This window comes from Mandrillus leucophaeus, unplaced genomic scaffold, assembly GCF_000951045.1.
Source record: "Mandrillus leucophaeus isolate KB7577 unplaced genomic scaffold, Mleu.le_1.0 Scaffold353, whole genome shotgun sequence".
Taxonomy (NCBI): domain Eukaryota; kingdom Metazoa; phylum Chordata; class Mammalia; order Primates; family Cercopithecidae; genus Mandrillus; species Mandrillus leucophaeus.
The window spans coordinates 1,504,227-1,529,427 of NW_012103732.1; the positions used below are offsets into that span (position 1 = coordinate 1,504,227).

At 38.4% G+C, this 25,201-nt stretch overlaps 1 protein-coding gene across 1 annotated transcript in view; it reads right to left on the bottom strand.

Moving 5' to 3' along the window:
* The window catches only part of RHOBTB3 (Rho-related BTB domain containing 3), a 94,905-nt gene extending 71,971 nt beyond the window's left edge, over window positions 1-22,934 (bottom strand). Inside the window, exon 1 of the mRNA XM_011989433.1 lies at window positions 22,821-22,934. Within this exon, the coding sequence (XP_011844823.1) occupies window positions 22,821-22,918 (98 nt within the window). The 5' untranslated portion in view covers window positions 22,919-22,934. The remainder of the gene's footprint in view (window positions 1-22,820) is intronic.
* Between the last annotated feature and the right edge of the window lie 2,267 nt (window positions 22,935-25,201).

Sequence of the window (25,201 nt, forward strand, 5' to 3'; positions counted from 1 at the left end):
TGAGTATACTTATAGTTATTTCTTGATTATATGCTAAACAAGGGGTGGATTATTCATGAGTTTTTCTGGAAAGGGTGGGCAATTCCCAGAACTGAGAGTTCCTCCGCTTTTTAGACCATATAGGGTAACTTCCTGACGTTGCCATGACATTTGTAAACTGTCATTGTGCTGGTGGAGTGTCTTTTAGCATGCTAGCGCATTATAATTAGCATATAATGAGCAGTGAGGTTGACCAGAGGTCCCTGTCACCACCATCTTGGTTTTGGTGGGTTTGGGCCAGCTTCTTTACCGCATTCTGTTTTATCAGCAAGGTCTTTGTGACCTGTATCTTCTGCTGACCTTCTATCTCATCCTGTGGCTAAGAATGCCTAACCTTCTAGGAATGCAGCCCAGTAGGTTTCAGCCTTGGTGTACCCAGCCCCTACTCAAGATGGAGTTGCTCTGGTTCAAACGCCTCTGACATATTAATTAGTTTGTGAATATTAGCACACTTAATCATTTTGAAAACATTCTAGTTCCTTAAGTGATTAGACAGTCAGTAAAAGAGACAGGTACAAAGTAAAAGATAAGTTCAGTGAATGCTAGGAAGAGATCTGTGCTTTCTGTGTCAGATAGAAGTTCATAAAGGAAGTAAACATTGTCTTAGATCTTAAAAGATTAAGAGTTTGTTAGCTTTGGAGGAAGAGGAGGTTAGAAGGGAAGGAGTATTTCAAAGATCTGGACAGACATCACATGCAAAGGTATAAAAAAATGGAAGATCATGACTCGTCCTAGGAACAGCAAGAGATGAAGTTAGTGCTAGCATGTAGATTTCTATATTAAAGCAGGCAGAAAAAAGAGTAGTGGAGGCTTCCCAAGAGATTTCTGGAGTCATACCTGGTGATACTCAAGCTACAAATTGAGTATCTGGTACAAAGCCTGGCTACATACTCACCAAACCTGTTTTCTCTTCCAAGACAGCTAAATGACATTTCTCAAATTTTGTGCATATAGGTAGGGCCACATGATTAGTTCTCATCAACGGAATATGATCCCTGCTGAGCAGTAGAGAAGTGTGTCTCTCCATTCTCTTTTATCTTCCTGTCTCAACCACATGAAGTCAGGTCAACCTTGAAGCCAGGTGTTTGAAGCTATTGGAACTGCAGTGTGGAACCAATCCTTGAATGACTAGTTAGAGCAGAGCTTCCTCACAGCATGCATTGTACTGTGATTTGAGTGATAAATAGATCTTCAGTGAGTTGAGCCAGACATTTTGAGGTCAATTATTACAGCAGCAAGTGTTATTTATCTTGGCTAAAAGAATATCACAGATGGTCCATTTTCTGGTATCTTAAAGATCTTTTCATAATTTTCTTATGATCACTTTTTTAAAGTTATTTCCCATTTATTTCAAATTTTTATTTGTTTTATGTATTTGTAGTTTCTCTCATTAGCACATTTAAAAAATTTTATTTTACCAGTGTTAACAGAACAGATATCACATGTCCTCCAACCTCAAGGTCACTGGGGAACACACAGGAAGGGCTTCCAACCCAAACAATATTTTTTTCCTATTTTAGTGGCTGAAATGCCACCATTTCATATTTACTCTATTAGATGTTCTTATCCCTAAAGAAGATGTAGCATAAGGTACAGTGAGGACATGTAAAGTAATTGGGGTGGGCTATTACTAGTCCCCAAATTGTGAATATTCATATACCGGTTTTTGAAAAACGTGTTGGTTCCTTAACAGCTGGAGAGGAAGTAAGCATTGGTGAGGTCCGGCCTAGAGATCTAGGCTTGGCAGAAGATTTTTTCCAACTATGTTTCAAGGAAAACTAGGTTTCCATAGAAGAATCTTCAAATCAGCTTGAGGAGCTGGCAGAAAAAGAGTAAGCAGTGAGATCTGAACTCTGACACTGCATCTTAAAGTCAATCAGGGCGGTCTTATTGCTATCTTTATAAAAAAAAAGTTTCATATTCATTTTCATTAAAAAGATGGGTTTTCCAAGGTTAAAAACCAACACAATTTTTAAGACCACTTATCTAGAGCCTGAGTCTTCAAGGTGGGGTACAGAAGATGATCCCTGAAATTCCAGAATAAACTTCTAATCACACCCATTGTTTTTCTAATGAAAAAAAAAGGGAGGAGAAAAAAATTAAGCTTTACTACTAGTTAATGTCAGGATTGTTGCTGGTACCCCAGGCTGACCAGTAAGTGGGCAGACACAAGGAGTGTTGGGGGCACGGCAGCAATAGGATGCACAGTGAGGGGTAGCGGGAGGGCTGTATGTTCACTTTCAACATACTGCCACATGTTGCAGTTTCTGTTTCTAAGGGGACTTATGAATGATATTTAAATAAACTAATGTTACAGCAGGAACCAAGGGAGACAGTGTTAAAAATGCAAGAAGAAGCAAAAACACCCAGCCAAGCTGATGTTTCTGACACTCTTTGGGAGCCACATTGCAAGGTAAAAAACCAACGACTAATCAGATTTGCCAAGAAGTTGACCGTAATAATAGATTATAAAAAACACTGTTTTAAGTATGAATTTACAGCCATTTTTGGGAACATTGATTTCACCCTAAGTGCATATTATAGTTAATAGATAATGATATTCTAAACTGATTACAATTCGCTAGCAACTTAAAAACTAAACATCAAAGTATTGAAGGCAAACTCAATAAAGTTTCTAGCATGTTTAAGTAGTGTACTATATACAAGTCAATACTGTCAAGAAAAGTCACCAAGAATAAATGCTACAAAGTCTCTTCTGAGCTTTCTTAAAAATGAAAGTCAACAAGCAGCACACTCTTGGGGAAATAGTTTTCTTCTTGCCAAGATAAAAATATCTAAAATAATACATAGAACACAAATGGAAAAAAACAACTGCATTCCTTTGTTAGCAAATACCTTGAGAATCTTCACTTGAAGTTTTGCTAAACATCCAGTCATAAGTATCTGAACAAGTTAAACAATGTGGGAAGTTTACTATAAGGTTAAACTGAAAGCACAGATGTTTTTAATATGTTCCACTTTATGGTATTTCAGAAATTCTGTTTCAGTTTAGTATTTACTACATTGTGTTCCAACAAATGAAATACATTTTGAAATAACTTTTTTTGTGATCCACTAAAGAAAAGCTGTAGTAGAGAAGACATATTTTCTCTTCTACATCTTTTGACAATACTGTAAACAATAATTGACTGTTTAAAAATAAAAACTGTGTTTTATGCAAAACTTCTTTACATGTAACCACTGACGGATTAGTTGTTTTGACTAAACATTAAAAAAAAAGAAAAAAAAGGAATAGAAAAGAAGAATTCCAAGCTAACATTACAATGAGAGCAACCACATGAAATTCATTCACAGCATATCTCCTATGCAATTTATTCTAACAAAGAAGCTGGAGCCAGAATACACAACACTGTAAGAGGTTATACAAGTAGTTAATTTTGTAGAAACAAGAATTTTATAGCAGCTTGAAAAAGTTTTGGTTGTGCAATACAACACACATAAAGAAAAGTGCAGAAAAGCTATGCACATGATTTAATAAATAATTATAAAATAAACATTCCTAAAATCTCTCAGGTCAAAAGTGAGAGCAGTCTCAGTGCTCACGGAAAGGCGTGTGCTTGTGTGTGTGCACGCACGGCGCCCCTCTTCAGCTACAGCCCTCTTCTTCTTTCCCTCAGAGATTATAATAAGCCTGGCTTTTGTAACGATTATTCATTTTTCATTAGACTTTTACTACCTCTATGTGCATTCCTAAACAGATATTTTGGTTTTGCTTCCTTTTGAACGCTTTCTAAGTGGGATCACACTGTATGTATTTGTGCCTTGATTCTTTTATTCATCATCATTTGTAAGATTAAATGGTGTTGCTGTAGCTGTGGTTTGTTTTTCTCCTTTTCATTGCTGAATAGCATCCAATGCAAATATATGCCACCATTTATTTATCCATCCCATTGTAGATAGACTCGTGGGCTATTTCCAGTTTCTGCCTATTATAAACAAAGCTGCCAGGATCACTTTTGCTTCAAAATATAGTATATTTGTGGGTGTGCTAGGTCACATGGCATGTGTATGTCCAGGGTTCTACACATAATTTTGATTTTTAAGACATGGGGTTTCACTTTGTTGACCAGGCTAGACTCAATTGATTCTCCCACCTCAGCCTCCCAAGTAGCTGGGACTACAGGTGCATGCCACCATGCCCAGCTCCATAATTCTTTATACACTTAAGTATACTTACCATGTACCAGGCATTACGTTAAGTGCTTTGCAAATACTGACTCATTTAATTCTCACAGCCACCTTATGGAGTAGGTTCTATTATTATCCTAACTTACTGGAGAGAAAATGGGGCACAAAGAGGTTAAGAAACTTGGCCACATGAAAAAAAGAGGCAAGAAACTTGTGGATCACCTGTGGTCAGGTGATCGAAACCAGCCTGGCCAACGTGTTGAAACCCCATCTCTACTAAAATTACAAAAATTAGTTGGGCATGGTGGCGGGAGCCTGTAGTCCCAGCTACTTGGGAGGCTAAGGCAAGTAATCCCAGCTACCCAAGTAGGGAGCAGAGGAGCTGAAATTCCAATTCAGACAATTGGCCCCAGGGTCTGTGCCCTTACCCAGTGTTTGAAACTGCCTCCTTCATTATGTAATGTTTGTGATTGAAAACAAGGCATGTAACCCATAAAATCTCTTCCATATTATAGAATTTTCTAACTCCCTAAACGTTTTCCAAATATAATTTCAATCAGTTCTGAAACTATGGGTTAAACATGTAAAAACGTATTACACTTCTGATTAGTTTCAGAAACAGATGAGTAACATTTTGCAAGCAGGAAATATATTCATCAAATATCAACTAAAACTTTTGCATAATGGGACTGAAAAATGAGAATCATGAAGCAGTTCTTCATTGATAAATTCCACAGATCTTTTTAAGTTCTTTTCAGAGAGCCTTTAAATAAACTGAACATAAAACCAGATAACTGTATTGCTGTGTCATAAAATGTAAACCAAGATTTTAAAATGAGACATATTCAATTGTCCTTCTCCCTGTAAAGCTTTATTCACAATAACTTTTGAGAGGAAAATTTCATAATGTATGTATCATTATCAAATAATGTATCACAATTAATACATTAAACTACGATTGACTTGATCTTCATCTCATCTATTCAAAATTTTCTGTTTGTGTTATATTGTATTCATAGTAATATATGCATGTAATTTATAGCCCTTGGGAGTGTGCTCACATTGTTTTCTGATGGGGTGCTCGGTCAAAAAAGTTTGGAGACTCCTGGCTGGTCTCCAAACTGTGGAGACCAAACTGTCCTCCAGGGCTGTGCTCTGGAGGACAAGCTTAGAGATACCACAGTGAAGCTGGGCCTGCCAGGATGCAGAACACAGCACTGGGGCTGGCTACTGTGGTAAGGGAGGCTGTGACACAGGAAGTAAAGGAGAGATAGGGAAAAGCAACACAGATAAACTGCAGACCCGTTTGCCTAGCAATCAGCTCCGCGAAAAATGTATTTGTATTGTTTTAACTAATGAGAGATAAAGTGTGCAAATTTACACAAAATTTATAAAATTCAAGATTGGCTTTTTTTTAAAAAAACAACAACAACAAGAGTTTGCATGTACTTCATGACAGTAACTTAAGCAAAGTAATTCACCAAGACCAATGACCATTTAGTCAGTCTTCAGCAAAGTTGACTTTACTTATTTTATTCCCTGGGTCATTCTTCCCAGAGAACGAGCCTACAGTCTTCTTCTAAATTGTCGATTTCTTTTAAATTGTGAGGCTGTAATCTCAGTTGTGTTTGGAAAAGTCAAAGTGAGAATCTAGAACAAGCTTGTCCAACGTGCGGCCTAAGGGCCGCATGTGGCCCAGGATGGCTTTGAATGTGGCCCAACACAAATTTTTAAACTTTCTTAAAACATTATGAGATTTTCTTTTCTTTTTTTTTTTTTTTAAGTTCACCAGCTATCATTAGTGTTAGTGTATTTTATGTGTGGCTCAAGACAATTCTTCTTCTTCCAGTGTGGCCCAGGGAAGCCCTAATCTAGAATGTTATGTACATGTGAAATCCAGCTATCCTAAACTCTTTCAGAAAATGTCGATGTTTGTTTCTTTGTTTGAACTTCGGTTATCTACCCACCTCTATCATTGTGCTCAGTGATGTTTTTAAAACAACTGTTTGGTTTTACAGTGAAAATATTACTTAAAAATAGCAGAACATACGTTTCTTTGAGTCAGAGCTCCCTTTTTCTACTAGCATTTTTCAAAGGGTTGAACTCCAAAGAAATCTGGTAATCTGGCCTTTAATATGCCTGCTCTGTTATTTAGCTCTTGAAAAGTGATAAGACTCTTTTAGGCCAGGCACAGTGGCTCACTCCTATAATCCCAGCACTTTGGGAAGCCGAGGTGGGAGGATCAACAGGAGTTCAAGACCAGCCTGGCCAACAAGGTGAAACCCCACCTCTACTGAAAATACAAAAATTAGCCGGGCATGGTGGCGGGAGTCTGTAGTCCCACTTACTTGGGAGGCTGAGGCAGGAGAATCGCTTGAACTCGGGAGGCAGAGGTGGCAGTGAGCTGAGATTGCACCACTGAACTGAAGCCTGGGTGACAGAGCGAGACTCCATCTCAAAAAAAAAAAAAAACCTCTTTTAAATTATAAAATACCACCCCCAGGGATGTATATAAATAAATATAAGTATTGTTATCAAGCACCATTGATTGTGTATTATGTAGTTATGCATAATTTTTTTGAAGTTTTCCATTTGTAGTCATACAGAAATATAGTATGTTAGAGTTAAGTGGTATAATACTTTGCTGGTATGTCTTCTTTTCAATGAACTCTAATATGTTAAAAAATAGATTTTGTTCAGTATTGCTATAATTTGGCTCATGTTTTAACTGTACTAAAAGCCTTTCCCATCTCCTGCACTCCCTTTGCTTGCTGTGTTGTTTACATGCATCTCTGCTATGGCCATCCATTGGGTACTATCCCAGCTGGCACATTTTACAAACATGCTTTGAAATGTTCTCCTTTTTTATTCAGAAGCTGTCACAGATCATTTCCCCTGACTTCGTCTGCCCTCACACAATACATTTGGTCCTCATTTTTCTCAACTTGTTTATAACTTTTCACTTCTCACTCTATAATCCTGTCTGCAGTTAAAAATTTGATTTTACAGTTAATAGTAATTAAAATTTTCTTAGAGATTTTTCTTTGTTTGAGAAAAGTCCTGCTAATGCCATTATGTATTAGGTTGGCAGTTCTACCCCTCATGAATAGTCCTTTTGGCATTCTAATAGATCACCTAGCTGAAACATTTAACAATTTTGGCTTATCTTACAGACATTTTTTCACTTTTTTTTTTTTTTCCTGCTCATTTACTCTTTCCTGAGATTCCCTTGGACACATTCTTACTTATTTTGATCTTCATGTTCCTTTTTTTTTTTTTTTTCAAATGCTGTCTCTCAAGCAGAATCAGATATTCCTCTTTAGAGCTCCTTAAATATTTAAAATATTAAGCTGGGACTTCAGTAATATCTCTGATTGATATTCTCTCCTCTTTTACCTTCAAATTAAAACATATGCACTCGTGTAATCATTACCATCCTTCCAGTTATACTACTAGTTTCTTTCCCCTGGCTATATTTAGCCAGATCCAAACCCCCTGCCCTGTCAGTAACTGTCACAACTCTGACAAGGCCCATTCTGTTTCTGCTAATGAAGGAGTGTTTTCAGTGTTCATCTTCAACATGTTCTTGTGTTACCAGCTCCCTCCAGTTCTAGGACCTGGGTAGGACAAGGGCACTCTCCAACTACATTAAAAGGCATTTAGACCTTTCTCAGTGATGTGATAAGTATGGATAGCCAAGCAAAGGTCCTTCTGGACTAATCTCAGTGGCAAGCAGAGCTTTTCAAACTTCTCCACTAAGTTAGAGATACCTGAGCAGAGCCTCCACTATTCCCATCCCTAAACTCTCATTCAGGCTGCAACGTAAATAGTGCAGTACAGGCCCTGATTTCTTCAAAGTCTTCCCAGAGTTTTTTTGCCTTTAAGTCATAGTGTATCCTTATTGATTTAATATAAAAACAAGGATTACTTAACCACCAGGTAAAATTAAGGGATGTGCCATGTTTAGACTGACTTTTCTTTTAGATAGTTTTGTTTACCACCATAGAAATTGACAAATCATAAGAAGAACCTATTAAATTCTAAGGAGCCAGAAAATCCTTTTCTTCAGTAAAACATGGCAACAAATGACATTTTGTTGAACAAATTAGTGCACAATTCTTTTTGTAGGTGAACAGAAACAAAAGAATAATCAGTCATTGTTACTAGAATGTTTGTCATATTGGCAAAAATCTGTTTTTACTGATCATTATGTCTAACTCTTCAGAATCATGGGAAAAGTCTGAGTCTATCTATGAATAAAAAGAATGAGACACTCAGAAATGTGCAGCCCTGGTATAACATAAGCAGCAGTGAAGTATAATGTAATACAAACAAAACAAAACAGACAAAAAAAAAAAGCAGAGTTTACTTTGTTTTGTTTCAGCACAAGCATTTTAGTGCTCACTAGCTGTAGCCTTGAAATGGAACAGTCTGTTACTAGGCCACCACCCACAAACAGCCACAAATTGTACACTATTAGTAACTCTCCATGCTAGACTCTAGAATTAGGAGACATTTTCAGCCAGTGCATTTTATTAACTCACTATGATCTAATATAAATTCCTCAGTCCTTTTGCATTAACTATGATTACAACAATGTTTTGCTAATGATCCCCATCATGATCTCAAAGATTTTTATTGCAGGAAGTGAAACTGATCTAAATAGAGTCACTATTCTAAACAACTGAGCTAGAAATGTCATGGGGAGAGGCCAGCTGGGCTGCTCAGGCTGGCCTCAGGATGACATTGCCTGTTAAGTCACATTGTCCAAGGCTCATTCTTCAGTTTTGCAAGTCCACAAACTTTATTTTGTCAAGGTGCCCAGGGTTGATCACACTCAGGGGACTAGGTTTGTCCCAATCCAAAGCACAAGAGCCCAATGTGTAAACTAGAATACTTATTTGCTCATTTGTAATGGGACTCTCGACTATTAAAGGGGTAGAAACTTATAAAAGGTAGCAAATACTGTCTTCCCTTATAGGAAAGTCTACATGGGAAGTCCATCATTGTCATTATCTTTTCAGTTCAACAGACATTTCTTAAGCACCTGGATCAAAATGACCTGTACATTTTATCCCAAGGATGTTTTGTGTCTATAAACACTTTTATTAGAACTATACCAACACCGAGTTATCACAGAGAGATACCATTTCCAGAGCAAACTGCATTAAGCCAATTTATGCCTTGACCAATTTTCTAAAATTTTCTCTTCTGATTGGCAGGTTCAGCCATTTAGGAAAGACCGGTGACCTTTCTGCATGATGGCATTAACTACAAAGATCATCCAAGAGCCACAGTCACAAAGCCAGTCTCTGAATATGGTTCCTCAAAGAAATCTTATAACTGAACAGGTATGCAAATAACTGCATGTAATGCATATATGTGTTTTACTATTAGATTCTCGTATCAAGTAGTGATGTAAAAACTTGGAATCTCCAGAGCTAGACCAATACTGCTCACTACCCAGTATCAGGGTATTACTAAAATGAATTCTTGAAAATTTTATAGCCAGTTTAACCTAACTTGCCCTATTCCCTGATAGCCTTATTACAGGCCCAGCTGTAATTTACCTTGGCCATCTAGGTTTACCCATCTAGGTTTACCCATGCTTTGCTTCCTGTCGAGTCTTTCTAGTTCACCTTCTGGAATTCCAATCTGGGTAGAGAGGGAGAACCAGTTAATTACTCTTTCATCCTCCCGAACCACTTCTGTTCTTCTGAGATTCAAGGAAGACATTTACTCTACTCTCGTCTTTCTCTCCTGTTGCTGTCATTTAGCAACCTCCCAGTCAACCACCTAACCTCATTCCCCTCAACACACACATTGTTCATTAAATGCTCAGTATCTAGCCTCTGTCTTTCTCTCGACCCCAGATATGTCCATGGTCCTCTATGATCTCAATGGCCTCATGAACTCCTTTTCAACATCTCAGCCTCTTTTTCCATGATGACCTTCACCTCCCTTCCACTTTATACCTCCTTACCATGGCCAGACCCTAAATAATGTCACTGCCTGCAACAGCTCCACATCTAAAACAACACATTCAGTTATCCAACAACTTGGACAAGCAGCCTTCTACCCTGTTTCCATCATCCAGTTGCTCCCCGCTTTTGCTCTCCTGGGACCTGCTAACTCTTGATCCTTGTCACAGATCATTTCCCCTGACTTCGTCTGCCCTCACACAATACATTTGGTCCTCATTTTTCTCAACTTGTTTATAACTTTTCACTTCTCACTCTATAATCCTGTCTGCAGTTAAAAATTTGATTTTACAGTTAATAGTAATTAAAATTTTCTTAGAGATTTTTCTTTGTTTGAGAAAAGTCCTGCTAATGCCATTATATATTAGGTTGGCAGTTCTACCCCTCATGAATAGTCCTTTTGGCATTCTAATAGATCACCTAGCTGAAACATTTAACAATTTTGGCTTATCTTACAGACATTTTTTCACTTTTTTTTTTTTTTCCTGCTCATTTACTCTTTCCTGAGATTCCCTTGGACACATTCTTACTTATTTTGATCTTCATGTTCCTTTTTTTTTTTTTTTTTCAAATGCTGTCTCTCAAGCAGAATCAGATATTCCTCTTTAGAGCTCCTTAAATATTTAAAATATTAAGCTGGGACTTCAGTAATATCTCTGATTGATATTCTCTCCTCTTTTACCTTCAAATTAAAACATATGCACTCGTGTAATCATTACCATCCTTCCAGTTATACTACTAGTTTCTTTCCCCTGGCTATATTTAGCCAGATCCAAACCCCCTGCCCTGTCAGTAACTGTCACAACTCTGACAAGGCCCATTCTGTTTCTGCTAATGAAGGAGTGTTTTCAGTGTTCATCTTCAACATGTTCTTGTGTTACCAGCTCCCTCCAGTTCTAGGACCTGGGTAGGACAAGGGCACTCTCCAACTACATTAAAAGGCATTTAGACCTTTCTCAGTGATGTGATAAGTATGGATAGCCAAGCAAAGGTCCTTCTGGACTAATCTCAGTGGCAAGCAGAGCTTTTCAAACTTCTCCACTAAGTTAGAGATACCTGAGCAGAGCCTCCACTATTCCCATCCCTAAACTCTCATTCAGGCTGCAACGTAAATAGTGCAGTACAGGCCCTGATTTCTTCAAAGTCTTCCCAGAGTTTTTTTGCCTTTAAGTCATAGTGTATCCTTATTGATTTAATATAAAAACAAGGATTACTTAACCACCAGGTAAAATTAAGGGATGTGCCATGTTTAGACTGACTTTTCTTTTAGATAGTTTTGTTTACCACCATAGAAATTGACAAATCATAAGAAGAACCTATTAAATTCTAAGGAGCCAGAAAATCCTTTTCTTCAGTAAAACATGGCAACAAATGACATTTTGTTGAACAAATTAGTGCACAATTCTTTTTGTAGGTGAACAGAAACAAAAGAATAATCAGTCATTGTTACTAGAATGTTTGTCATATTGGCAAAAATCTGTTTTTACTGATCATTATGTCTAACTCTTCAGAATCATGGGAAAAGTCTGAGTCTATCTATGAATAAAAAGAATGAGACACTCAGAAATGTGCAGCCCTGGTATAACATAAGCAGCAGTGAAGTATAATGTAATACAAACAAAACAAAACAGACAAAAAAAAAAAGCAGAGTTTACTTTGTTTTGTTTCAGCACAAGCATTTTAGTGCTCACTAGCTGTAGCCTTGAAATGGAACAGTCTGTTACTAGGCCACCACCCACAAACAGCCACAAATTGTACACTATTAGTAACTCTCCATGCTAGACTCTAGAATTAGGAGACATTTTCAGCCAGTGCATTTTATTAACTCACTATGATCTAATATAAATTCCTCAGTCCTTTTGCATTAACTATGATTACAACAATGTTTTGCTAATGATCCCCATCATGATCTCAAAGATTTTTATTGCAGGAAGTGAAACTGATCTAAATAGAGTCACTATTCTAAACAACTGAGCTAGAAATGTCATGGGGAGAGGCCAGCTGGGCTGCTCAGGCTGGCCTCAGGATGACATTGCCTGTTAAGTCACATTGTCCAAGGCTCATTCTTCAGTTTTGCAAGTCCACAAACTTTATTTTGTCAAGGTGCCCAGGGTTGATCACACTCAGGGGACTAGGTTTGTCCCAATCCAAAGCACAAGAGCCCAATGTGTAAACTAGAATACTTATTTGCTCATTTGTAATGGGACTCTCGACTATTAAAGGGGTAGAAACTTATAATAGGTAGCAAATACTGTCTTCCCTTATAGGAAAGTCTACATGGGAAGCCCATCATTATCATTATCTTTTCAGTTCAACAGACATTTCTTAAGCACCTGGATCAAAATGACCTGTACATTTTATCCCAAGGATGTTTTGTGTCTATAAACACTTTTATTAGAACTATACCAACACCGAGTTATCACAGAGAGATACCATTTCCAGAGCAAACTGCATTAAGCCAATTTATGCCTTGACCAATTTTCTAAAATTTTCTCTTCTGATTGGCAGGTTCAGCCATTTAGGAAAGACCGGTGACCTTTCTGCATGATGGCATTAACTACAAAGATCATCCAAGAGCCACAGTCACAAAGCCAGTCTCTGAATATGGTTCCTCAAAGAAATCTTATAACTGAACAGGTATGCAAATAACTGCATGTAATGCATATATGTGTTTTACTATTAGATTCTCGTATCAAGTAGTGATGTAAAAACTTGGAATCTCCAGAGCTAGACCAATACTGCTCACTACCCAGTATCAGGGTATTACTAAAATGAATTCTTGAAAATTTTATAGCCAGTTTAACCTAACTTGCCCTATTCCCTGATAGCCTTATTACAGGCCCAGCTGTAATTTACCTTGGCCATCTAGGTTTACCCATCTAGGTTTACCCATGCTTTGCTTCCTGTCGAGTCTTTCTAGTTCACCTTCTGGAATTCCAATCTGGGTAGAGAGGGAGAACCAGTTAATTACTCTTTCATCCTCCCGAACCACTTCTGTTCTTCTGAGATTCAAGGAAGACATTTACTATACTCCCGTCTTTCTCTCCTGTTGCTGTCATTTAGCAACCTCCCAGTCAACCACCTAACCTCATTCCCCTCAACACACACATTGTTCATTAAATGCTCAGTATCTAGCCTCTGTCTTTCTCTCGACCCCAGATATGTCCATGGTCCTCTATGATCTCAATGGCCTCATGAACTCCTTTTCAACATCTCAGCCTCTTTTTCCATGATGACCTTCACCTCCCTTCCACTTTATACCTCCTTACCATGGCCAGACCCTAAATAATGTCACTGCCTGCAACAGCTCCACATCTAAAACAACACATTCAGTTATCCAACAACTTGGACAAGCAGCCTTCTACCCTGTTTCCATCATCCAGTTGCTCCCCGCTTTTGCTCTCCTGGGACCTGCTAACTCTTGATCCTCCTGCTTTCTTCCTCTCTGCTAGTCCTCTTCTGTCTTCATTTTCCTCCCTATCTGACTGAGATTTCATGCTGCATCTCTTGTCTCTGTTCTCATAGCTCCTTTCTATTGTTTTTTAGTCTAAAACCCAAACCCTGGATCAACCTTAGTGTGTGATTTTTCAATACCCATATCTGGGTTGTAAAATATTGCTATAGAAAATCTCAAAATAGTGCATATTGATGGCACTATAAATTCATGGCCTCCAACTTCAATTGAGCATTTGGTATTGCCTGGCTCTCCAAAGTGGTTCAAGTCTTCTCACTTTCCCCTGTCTGTAACTTTGATATCTCTTCCCTCAGTCTCATGTTTTCTGTCACAGAGAAAACGGAGGCATCAACTGGGGAACTTCCCTCAGCTTCCCACAATTAGCTAACAAATGTGCATGTAGCCACATCCGTCCTTTACTTTTTCCTCCAGTCAAAATGCAATAAGAATGCGTTATCTGATCTCAGGCTGATCCCTCTGATAGTGCTGTGTGTAGACCTTTTAACTTGGAGGGGCTGCACGGCATCTATTTCCCTTTTCTTCTCCCCTGTCTTCAACTTTTATCTCTCCACTGCTCTTCGCTGTTAGAGTTTAAACATATGCAAGTCTCTAGCTATTATTCTTTCTTCCTCATATGACTAGAAGCAACATTTTTTTTAAAGAAAAAAAAAAGAGAGAAAGTATCTTTTACTTCAGGGTTATTTAACTTTTTCACTTGTTATGACTCGTACAATGGTCTATAACATATTTTCTAGTGTTTAAAGCAAACTGGTTTTAAATGCTACAAAATTGCTCACCTGGAAAATTATTTACCACTTAGAATTCAAATATTTCATAAGTTCTTAATTGCTCAGTATTGTTTTCTTCTTTAAACTTTTAAATTACAAAATATACAAAAGGTATAAAACATAAATGTATAGTTTAATGAATAACTATAAAACAAATACCCACTTAACTGTCATTTAGATCAAGGAAATAACCCCATCCTATATGTCCCTTCTAAATTGATCTCACCCTTCTAGAGATAACCACCATCCTGAATTTTATTATAATGATTCCACTCTTTATGGATTTAACCCTTTCTTTGTCCCTCCAGGCCCATTCTTCCCCTTCTCCATCCTGCTCCATCCACTGGGAAGCCAGCTTGTATATCAACAGATTCCTTTGGCCTCTGGCTTCTAGTTAGGTTTAGTCAATGCAGAGATCAGAGGGAGCAGAATGAGACGGGATATTTCCTTCCCCTGGCTCCTCCCCTGCAGAGTCTCCTTTGTCACCACTGTATTAGTTGAGTTATCTGGAGTAATAGAACCAACATGATGTTTGTATATATATGTGTGTGTTGTGTGTGTTTGTATATACAAACATATACATATATGTATATAATGTGTGTACCCACACACATATGCACACATATACACACACATATCTGTATATTGAGAGAGAGAGAGAGATGTTTATTTTAAGGAATTGGCTCATGCAATTGTGGAGACTCAAATAAATCCACAATCTACAGGGTAGGCTGGCAGGCTGGAGACCTAGGGAAAAGTTGCAGTTTGAGTTCAAAGGCAGTCTGCTGGCTGAAATCCTTCTTGGTTGAGGGAGGACAATCTTTTTTCTATTAAGGCCTTCGAGTGATTTGATAAGTCCCATCCACATTACAGAGGGTAATCTGCTTTATTCAAATTCCAACAATTTAAATGTCAATCTCATCCAAAAAATACCTTCACAGAAGCAACCAATTATATGGACCCCATGACCCAGCCGTATTAGTCTGTTCTCACACTGCTAATAAAGACATACCTGAGACTGCATAATTTATAAAGGAAAGAGGTTTAATGGACTCACGATCATGGCAGAAGGTGAAGGAGGAGCAAAGGCATGTCTTACATGGTGGCAGGCAAGAGAACGTGTGCAGGAGAATTGCCCTTTATAAAACCATCGGATCTCATAAGACTTATTCACTATCATGAGAACAGCATGGGAAAAACTCACCCCCATGATTCAGTTACCTCCCACTGGGTCCCTCTCATGACACATGGGGATTATGGGAGCTGCAATTCAAGATGAAATTTTCATGGGGACATAGCCAAATCATATCATTCCACCCCTGGCACCTCCCAAATCTCATGTCCTCACATTTCAGCACCAATCATGCCTTCCCAACAGTTCCCCAAAGTCTTCACTCATTTTAGCATTAACTCAAAAGTCCACCAGTCCAAAGTCTCATCTGAGATAAGGCAAGTACCTTCCACCTAGGAGCCTGTAAAATCAAAAGCAAGTTAGTTACTTCCTAGATACAATGGGGGTACAGACATTGGGTAAATATACTATTCCAAATGGGAGAAATTGGCCAAAATGAAGGGACTACAGGCTCCATGCAAGTCCTAAATCCCGTGGGGCAGTCAAATCTTAAAACTCTAAAATCATCTCTTTTGACTCCATGTCTCACATGCAGGTCACACTGATGCAAGAGATGGGCTCCCATGGCTCTGCCCATATGGCTTTGCAGGGTATAACCTCCCCTCCTGGCTGCTTTCATGGGCTGGTATTGAGTGTCTGCGGCTTTTCCAGGTGCACAGTGCAAGCTGTAGGTGAATCTACCATTCTGGGGTTTGGAGGACGGCAGCCCTCTTCTCACACCTCCACTAGGCAATGCCCCAGTGGGGACTCTGTGTGGGGACTCCCACCCCACATTTCCCTCTGCACTGCCCTAGCAGAGGTTCTCCATGAGTGCTCTGCCCCTGCAGTAAACTTTTGCCTGGACATCTAGACATTTCCATACATCCTCTGAAATCTAGGTAGAGGTTCCCAAACCTCAATTCTTGTCTTCTGTGCACCTGCAGGCTCAGCACCACATGGAAGCTGCCAGGGGTTGGGGCTTGCACACTCTAAGCCACGGCCTGAGCTTTGGCCCCTTTTAGCCACGGCTGGAGCAGCTGGGATGCAGGGCACCAAGTCCATAGGCTGCACACAGCAGGGGGGCCCTGGGCCTGGCCCAGGAAACCATTTTTCCCTTCTAGTCCTTGCGCCTGTGATGGGAGGGGATGCTGCAAGGTCTCTGACGTGCCCTGGAGACATTTTGCCCATTGTCTTTGCTAATCACCAGATTAACATTTGATTCCTCCTTACTTATGCAATTTTCTGCAGCTGGCTTGAATTTCTCCCCAGAAAATGGGTTTTTCTTTTCTGTCGCATTGTTAGACTGCAAATTTTTCAAACTTTTATGCTCTGCTTCCTCTTGAACACTTTGCTGCTTAGAAATTTCTTTTGCCAGATACCCTAAATCATCTCTCTCAAGTTCAATGTTCCACAGATCTCTAGGGCAGAGGCAAAATGCTGTCAGTCTCAGCATAGCAAGAGTGACCTTTACTCCAGTTCCCAACAAGTTCCTCATCTCCATCTGAGACCACCTCAGCCTGAACTTTACTGTCCATATCATTATCAGCATTTTGGTCAAAGCCATTCAACAAGTTTCTTGGAAGTTCTAAACTTCCCCACATCTTCCTGTCTTCTTCTGAGCCCTCCAAACTGTTTCAACCTCTGCTTGTTACTCAGTTCCAAAGTCGCTTCCACATTTTCATGTATCTTTACAGCAGCACCCTGCTCTACTGGTACCAATTTATTGTATTAGTCTGTTCTTAGACTGCTAATAAAGACATACCTGAGACTGTGTAATGTATAAATAAAAAGATGTTTAATGGACACACAGTTTCACATGGCTGGGGAGGCCTCACAATCATGGCAGAAGGCAAGGAGGAGCAAAGGCATGTCTTACATGGCAGCAGACAAGAGAACATACACGGGGAACTGCCCTTTATAAAACCATCAGATCTCATGAGTCTCATTCACTATCATGAGAACAGCCCAGGAAAAACCTGCCCCCATGAGTCAATTACCTTCCACCAGGTCCCTCCCGTGACACATGGGGATTATGGGAGCTACAATTCAAGGTGAGATTTGGGTGGGGACATAGCCAAACCATATCACCAGCCAAGCTGACACATAAAATTAACCGTCACACCAAACAAAGGCCACATTTCTATTTTTTTGAGATGGAGCCTCGCTCTGTTGCCCAGGCTGGAGTGCAGTGGTGCGATCTCAGCTCTCTGCAACCTCTGCCTCCCGGGTTCAACCAATTCTCCTGCCTCAGCCTCCCAAGTAACTCAGACTACTGGAGTACATCACCACCATGCCCAGCTAATTTTTTTTTTTTTTGTATTTTTAGTAGAGATGGGGTTTTGCCATGTTGGGCAGGCTGGTCTTGAACTCCTGACCTCAGGTGATCTGCCTGCCTCAGCCACCCAAAGTGTTGGGATTACAGGCATGAGCCACCACACCTGGCCCAATTAAAAATTTAATAGGCCTTTTTAGAAATAGAGAATTCTGCCTTTTATTTTAAAAATACACACACACACACACACACACACACACACACACACACGCTCACTCCCTCCTAATTTAGGGTCCTGAGAGCTTTGCATTTTTTACAAATCTTCTCCCTAACTAAAATGGCTTAAAGTAGCTAATATCTGGACCCCTTATTCAAGTATTTTGACGTTACAACTATTATTTATTTGTGGTTGTTTGCTATTTGGGATTACAGGCATGAGCCACTGCGCTCAGCCCAAAAGGCTACATTTTTTATGAGACTTACCTTTCCATGCACCTCTCTCAGGGCTAGGATTGGTTATGGCTCTGGCTGTTATGAGCCCGAGGGCATGCACCATTCCTTGTAGTTTTTCCTAAACTCTGCCCACACCTTTTATTAAACAGTCCTTAATTATTCAGCTTAAGTATGCCAATACACTTTCCAAGCATGCAATCCTAAATCATATAATTACCTGCTTTTGAATTTGATATAAATGGAGTCATGGTGTATATTTTCCTGTGTTGTGCTCCCTTTGTTCCGTGTTATTTATAGAAGCTTCATCCATATTGTTGTATATAACAGTTCTTTCATCTTTGTTGCTGTATGGAATTCTAATACATGAATATACCATGGTTTATGTATCCATTCTAGTGTTGATGACTATGTGTGTTGTTTCCTGATTTAAGCTATCATAAACAGTGCATCTAGGAACATTTTGATATATGCATCTATATACACATTTTTCTCTATGGTATATATGTAGGATTGGAATTACCACGTCATAAAATATACATATATTTAATTTTATGAGAGAATGCCAGACAATTTTCCAAAGTGGTAGCTTCAATTTACACTGCACCCATAGTACACAGCGATTCTGTTACTCTCTATCCTCACCAAAGTAACCATCCTGTTATTTTCACACTTTTGTATTTTTGCCAGTTCTGGTGGGCAGTGAGTCATCGTGATTTTCATTTGCATTTCCTTGACAACAATAAGATTGACTTTATTAGCCATTTGGGTTTGTCTTTTTATGTGGTATCTGTTGAACTCTTGTCCATATTTTACATTGAGTGGTTTTTGTTCTAGATCTGAACAAATTCTTTCTGTATTCTAGATTTTAGTTTTTGTTAGCTATATGTGTTACTTATGGCTTCTCATTCTGTAATTTATCTTTTCTTTGTTTTGCTGAACTGAAGTTCTTTAGTTTAATGAAATCAAATTTATCAATATTTTCCTTTATAAGTAAGATTTTTTCTGTCTTGTTGAAGAAATTCTTCCCTACCCTGAGATCATAAAATTTTTTCTATATTATTTTTAGTAGTGTTATATTTTGCCTCTCACATGTAGGTATTTAAGCTACCTGCAAATAATTTTTATACATAACACAAAACAGGAAAACAATTTTCTTTTTCTCCATATAGATATTCTATTGTTTGAATTTCATTTTTTGAAGAGTTTCCTTTCCCTATTGCTCTGCAGTGCCATCTACTTCATATGTTAAGTGTCTGTGCTTTTCTATTCATCTACTTGGTTATCCTGTCAATACTATGCTGCCTTAATTATTTCACCTTTGAAAAATATGTCTCGTCTTGGCCCTTTGCAATCTTACATTTTTTTTTTTTTTTTTGAGATGGAATCTCTCCCTGTTCCCCAGGCTGGAGTGCAGTGGCGCGATCTCGGCTCACTACCACCTCTGCCTCCCAGGTTCATGCCATTCTCCTGCCTCAGCCTCCCGAGTAGCTGAGGCTACAGGCACGCACCACCACGCCCAGCTAATTTTTGTATTTTCAGTAGAGACAGGGTTTTACCGTGTTGGCCAGGATGGTCTTGATCTCCTGACCTTGTGAACTGCCTGCCTTGGCCTCCCAAAGTGCTGGGATTACAGGTATTAGCCACCACACTGGGCCACAATCTTATATAAATTTTATAATCAGACTATCAAGTTACAAAAAGGAAAGAAGTTAAGATTTTAACTGGGATTGTATTAAGTCTATGAATTAATATGGGATTCAGTTTTCCAATTTATAAACATAGTATGTATCTCTTCACTTATTTAAGTCTTCTTTAATGTTTTTCAGTAATGTCTTATTCCTACATACTGGATATTTTTAGATGTTATTATAAAGTGAATATAAAGGGAATCATTTCCTGTTTCATCATCTACCTCTTTCTTATTGGTGTATAAAAATACCGTTGATTTTTTGAAATTGATTTGCCTTCATAACTCTGCTAAGTCCCATTATTAATTCTAATAATTAAGACAAACTTCCTCAAAGTTTGTTAAAAATGATTCTCTCTTTCTTACATGCCATTCATTTCTCAACTCACTACAAACTGTTTCCTCCTCCACCACTCCAGTCACACTGCTATTTCAAGGTCACCAACAGCCCTCAAATTGCCCAATCCGAAGGACATCCTTAGCTTTCTCAAGAGCTTACAGACCTTTCCCCCTTTTTGAAATGCCATCTTTTTTTCCTTCTATTGCAAAATGCTCTTGTTTTTTCAACTTCTCTGCTGTAGGATTACTTGTTCAGTCAGTCTCTTACATGTTGATGTTTCTTAGGGTTCTGTTCTAGATTCTTTTCTCTCCTCTTGCTATACATTGTTCCTCCTGGAGCCCTTTCATCTGCTCTCATGACTTCAGTGATTGCCCCTACATTGATGATTCTCAGATTTCAAATTCTCAGATCCCATATTACTCTCTTGGGCCTCGAGCCTGTATATCCAATTGCCTAGTCATCCCCAGTTGATCTTCCCCAGCAAGTTTAATAATAAAAATTCACTAACTTTATCTAAAATAATATATCTATGCAAACTCAACATGTATAGAATTTAAATTACCCAAGGCAAATATAAAAGAAAAATAAAATAGAGATATAAAAAATTAGAGAAAAGGGATAAAGTCATCATTTTCAGATGATACGATTGTATGCCTGGAAGTCCCAAGAGAATCAACAAGAAAACGAACTAAAACAAATTGAAAAATTAAGTAAATTGTCTGGGAACAAATGTATGCATGCATAATCTATATATGTAAACAACACCCACTTATAAACTTAATAGGAGAAAATATTTCACTGACAGTAATAACAAAAAGGATAAAATCTCTTGGAATGCAACTAACTGGAAATGCATGAGATCTATATGAAGAAAACTTTAAACATTAATAAGAAAAGCAATTAAAAAAACAACATGGAAAAGGCTTTCCCTGTTTGCTCTAGTTACTATTAGGATAACAAATAAAATTATCCTAGAGTTTAGGGGCTTAAAACAGCCATTTCATTTTACTGACAAATTCCGTGGGTCAGAGGTTAGACAGAACACAATAGGAATGGCTTGTATCTGCTCCATGATGTCTGGGGCCTCAGGTGGGAAAACTCAAATGACTTGCGGTGATTTAACATCCTTAAGTGGCCCAGTGACTCGAGGCTGGAATCATCCGGAGGCACCTTCACTTTCATGTCTGACAGGTGATGCTTGTTGTTGGCTAGGACTTCAGCTGGGGCTGATAACCAGTTGCCCTACACGTACCCTGCCCTTGCATTCCTCACAGCATAGAGGCCTCAGGGTAGTTGGACATCTTACATGGTGGCGCCGGGGTACAGAAGTGGTGGCGCCAGGGTACAGAAGTGGGTGTGCCAGTGAACAAGGAGAAAATTACATCACTTTTTATAACCTAGTCTTAGAATTCACACAGTGTCACTTCAGCTGCATTCTACTGGTTACAACTCAGAGACAAGATGGCTCAGGTTAAAGGGGCGAGGACGTAGACCCCATTTCTTGATGAGAGGAGTGTCAAGGTCACATTGTGGAATGGGAAATACTGGTGCAGCATCTTTGGAAAATGTAATCTGAGATACATGTTCTTGGATGCCATCATTTGAATCTCAATTCTTAATTAGTTAATATATAAATTTTATGTGAATGTCCCCATGCCCAACTTACATGTAATTGTTGTCCAATACTTCAGCATTCTTTTTTTTTTTAACTGTAAAACTTAGTCATTATTCTTGTTCTAAAGGTCCGTGTCTGTTTGAACGAATCCATGTGTTAATCACTCTCTTTTCTTATCTTTCCTTCTCACATTCGTTCTTCCTCCAGGATTTCCTTGTTCCTAAAATTCTTCCTTTAGTAGTTCTTTCACAGCTAGGGCCTATTCATGGTAAATTCTTCTGATTTCTGTCTGAAAATAAGCTTTCATTTAACTTTTTTTCTTGAATGATAATTTAGCTGACTATAGAATTCTAAGATTCACTAATGTTAGCTTCTGATTTACATATTTTTATTAAAAAATACTTTCGCATCAAAATACCCTCAAGGTCAAAAACAGTAGGGTCAAAATGGCAAAATCAAACTCTACATTGCCCTGTTATATTATACAAGTGACTTGATAAGACTTGTTTCTGATAGCAGGGATCTTACTGTCTCTTTAACATTAAAGCAGAAGTATTAAACAAATATTAATAAAGGTATACTTTGCATAAAAATTATGTATATATATGCACATGTGTATTTGTGTGACTTTAAAACAAATAAATATTGTTGAAGGTTTAGATAATGTATTCAGAGTTTCTGTTTAGATAAGATTGAGAAGGGGAGAAATTGTCCTCTTTTCTAGTTACTGAAGAAAAAAAAACATTAGAATGTAAGAATTTACATAAATGATGAAAGGAATGAGAAGGGAGAGAAACAACTTAATTTACCTGTCTGATGTAAAGGAGATCTATCTTAGATTATCTACTGGTGTATTAGTCTGTTCTCACACACTATAAAGACATACCTGAGACTAGGTAATTTATAAAGAAAAGAGATTTAATTGGCTCACAATTCTGCAGGCTGTACAGGATTCTGCTTCTGGGGAAGCCTCAGGAAATTTCCAAGCATGGCAGAAGGTGAAAGGGAAGCAGGCACATCTCCACCCATTAGTGGCTGGGCTAGGAGGAAGGGAGGGAAGGGGGAGGTACTGCACACTTTTAACCAACCAGATCTCGTGAGAACTCACTCACTATCAGAAGATCAGCAAGGGGGAAATCCGCCCCCATGATCCAATCACCTCCCGCCCGCCCCTCCTCCAACACCAGGAATTACAATTCGACATGAGATTTGGGTGGGGACACAAATCCTAACCATATCAACTGGGCAATTCCTCTAGGAAGTGAGTGAATCCTCTCCTTATTCAGGAAGACTTCACAGCCTAATAGAATCAAGTGGGCCATTAAAGGATCTGTTACTAATCAGTCTAAAAGAAGGTCTGCGACATGGGTTTTTGTTTCGCTGCTGGGAGAGGGAGGAAAAGTAAGGAGATAGCTAACTTCCTTTTGGAATATCAAAAAAGAAAATCTGGGAATGTTTCTGAGTAATAAAAACCCATGGAAAAATACTAGAGATATAATTCTATTGAGATAGATTTTGACCAACTCTTGTTGAGATGTCAATTAATGTTTGTGTGTTTCTTGACAGTTGTTAGCTGGAAAATAATCATTGAAAATGAAAAGACTTCTCACAATGAAGTAAAAAACTGGGTAACTATTAGATTACAGAAAAAATTTAATCTAGTTTATAATCATCATAGAGTTGGGTTTAAAGCGAGCTCCCCACAAACACTCAATTTATTTTCTTTTTACAAAGTTATATTAGAGGAGTGTACTTCATACACATTATTACCAGCTGAACTTTATTGTATTTTTAAAGAAAAATTTTAGTCACTGAGCTCTGTACATAAAACTGAAAAAGTTGAAAATCAGATAACCTTTCATTGTGATTAAACCATTAATGTATTTTTAAATGGTCATTGACCTGCTAGTAACATGGAATTATTGAATTTCTTGAATGAAATACTTAATTATATATGCTATGGTTGAAATTATGGTGTCCCTTCCAAAATTCATGTTGAAAGTTTATCCCCAATGCAACCATATTAAGGGATGTGGCCTTTGGCAGGTGATTAAGTCATAAATACTCCATCCTGGCTGGGCTTGGTGGCTCACACCTGTAATCCCAGCACTTTAGGAGGCTGAGGTGGGCAAATACTTGAGTCCAGGAGTTCGAGACCAGCTTGGGCAACATGGCAAAACCCATCTCTGCAAAAAATACAAAAAAATAAATAAATAAATGAATGAATAAAATAGCCCGGTGCGGTGGTATGTGCCTGTAGTCCTAGCTACTCAGGAAGCGAAGGTGGGAGGATCACTTGAGCCTGGGAGGTTGAGGCTGCAGTGAGCTGAGATCTTGCCATTGCACTCCAGTCTGGGTGACAGACGGAGACTCTGTCTCAAAAAAAAAAAAAGTACTCTATCCTCATGTATGGGATTAATACCCCTATAAAAGGGCTCAAGTTTGAAGGGTACACTGTCTTGACCCTCTGTCCCTTCCACCATATAAGGATGCAGCATTCTTCCCTTCCAGAGGATACAGCAATAAGGCACCATCTTGGAAATGGAGACTGATCCTCACCAAATGTCCGTGCCTCAGTCTTAGACTTCCCAGCCTCTAAAACTGTGAGAAATAAATTTCTGTTCTTTATGAATTACCCAGTCTCAGGTACTATGTTATAGCAGCACAGATGGACTAAGGCTATATATATATATATATTTATTTATTTTTTAAGACAATATATTTATAAGGAACATATTATGGGGCTGGTTTTAACTCTTTAATTAAGACTTTATTTTATTAATCATTTAAAGGAGACCTATATTTTATTTAAAACTATTTTTATAGATTGACATGTAACATTTTATACATGAGTCTAAATAAAATAATTTTAAAAGTTAAGTGGAAAAAATTGCTACCTCCTATCAACTATTTCATATTAATCTGTTTTGATTCCACAGAAAGATTTGCCACCTCCTTAGACTAGCAGCTGCTACAGTCATGTGTCTGCCACATGTCCTTAGACTGTCTAATACTCAGAGCTAATAGAATGGATTATTTAGGCACAAAAACAAACAGAGGGGTCAGACAGAGAGCTATTTTTCCAATGAAAGAATTTATACATTTTATAATACACAAACATGAAAAATACTGCATTCAGGGGTTGCAAATGAAAGAAAAGTCTAGAGAAATGTAGAGAATAGTAAAAAGTATTTCCAAGGTCAAGACCATCAGATCTCTGCCAAACTCTTTTTTCACTTACATCAAAGTGAGACTTTGTCTCTCTCTGTCTCTGTGAGTGTGTGTGTGTGTGTTTTGGTTTTGCCATAATTT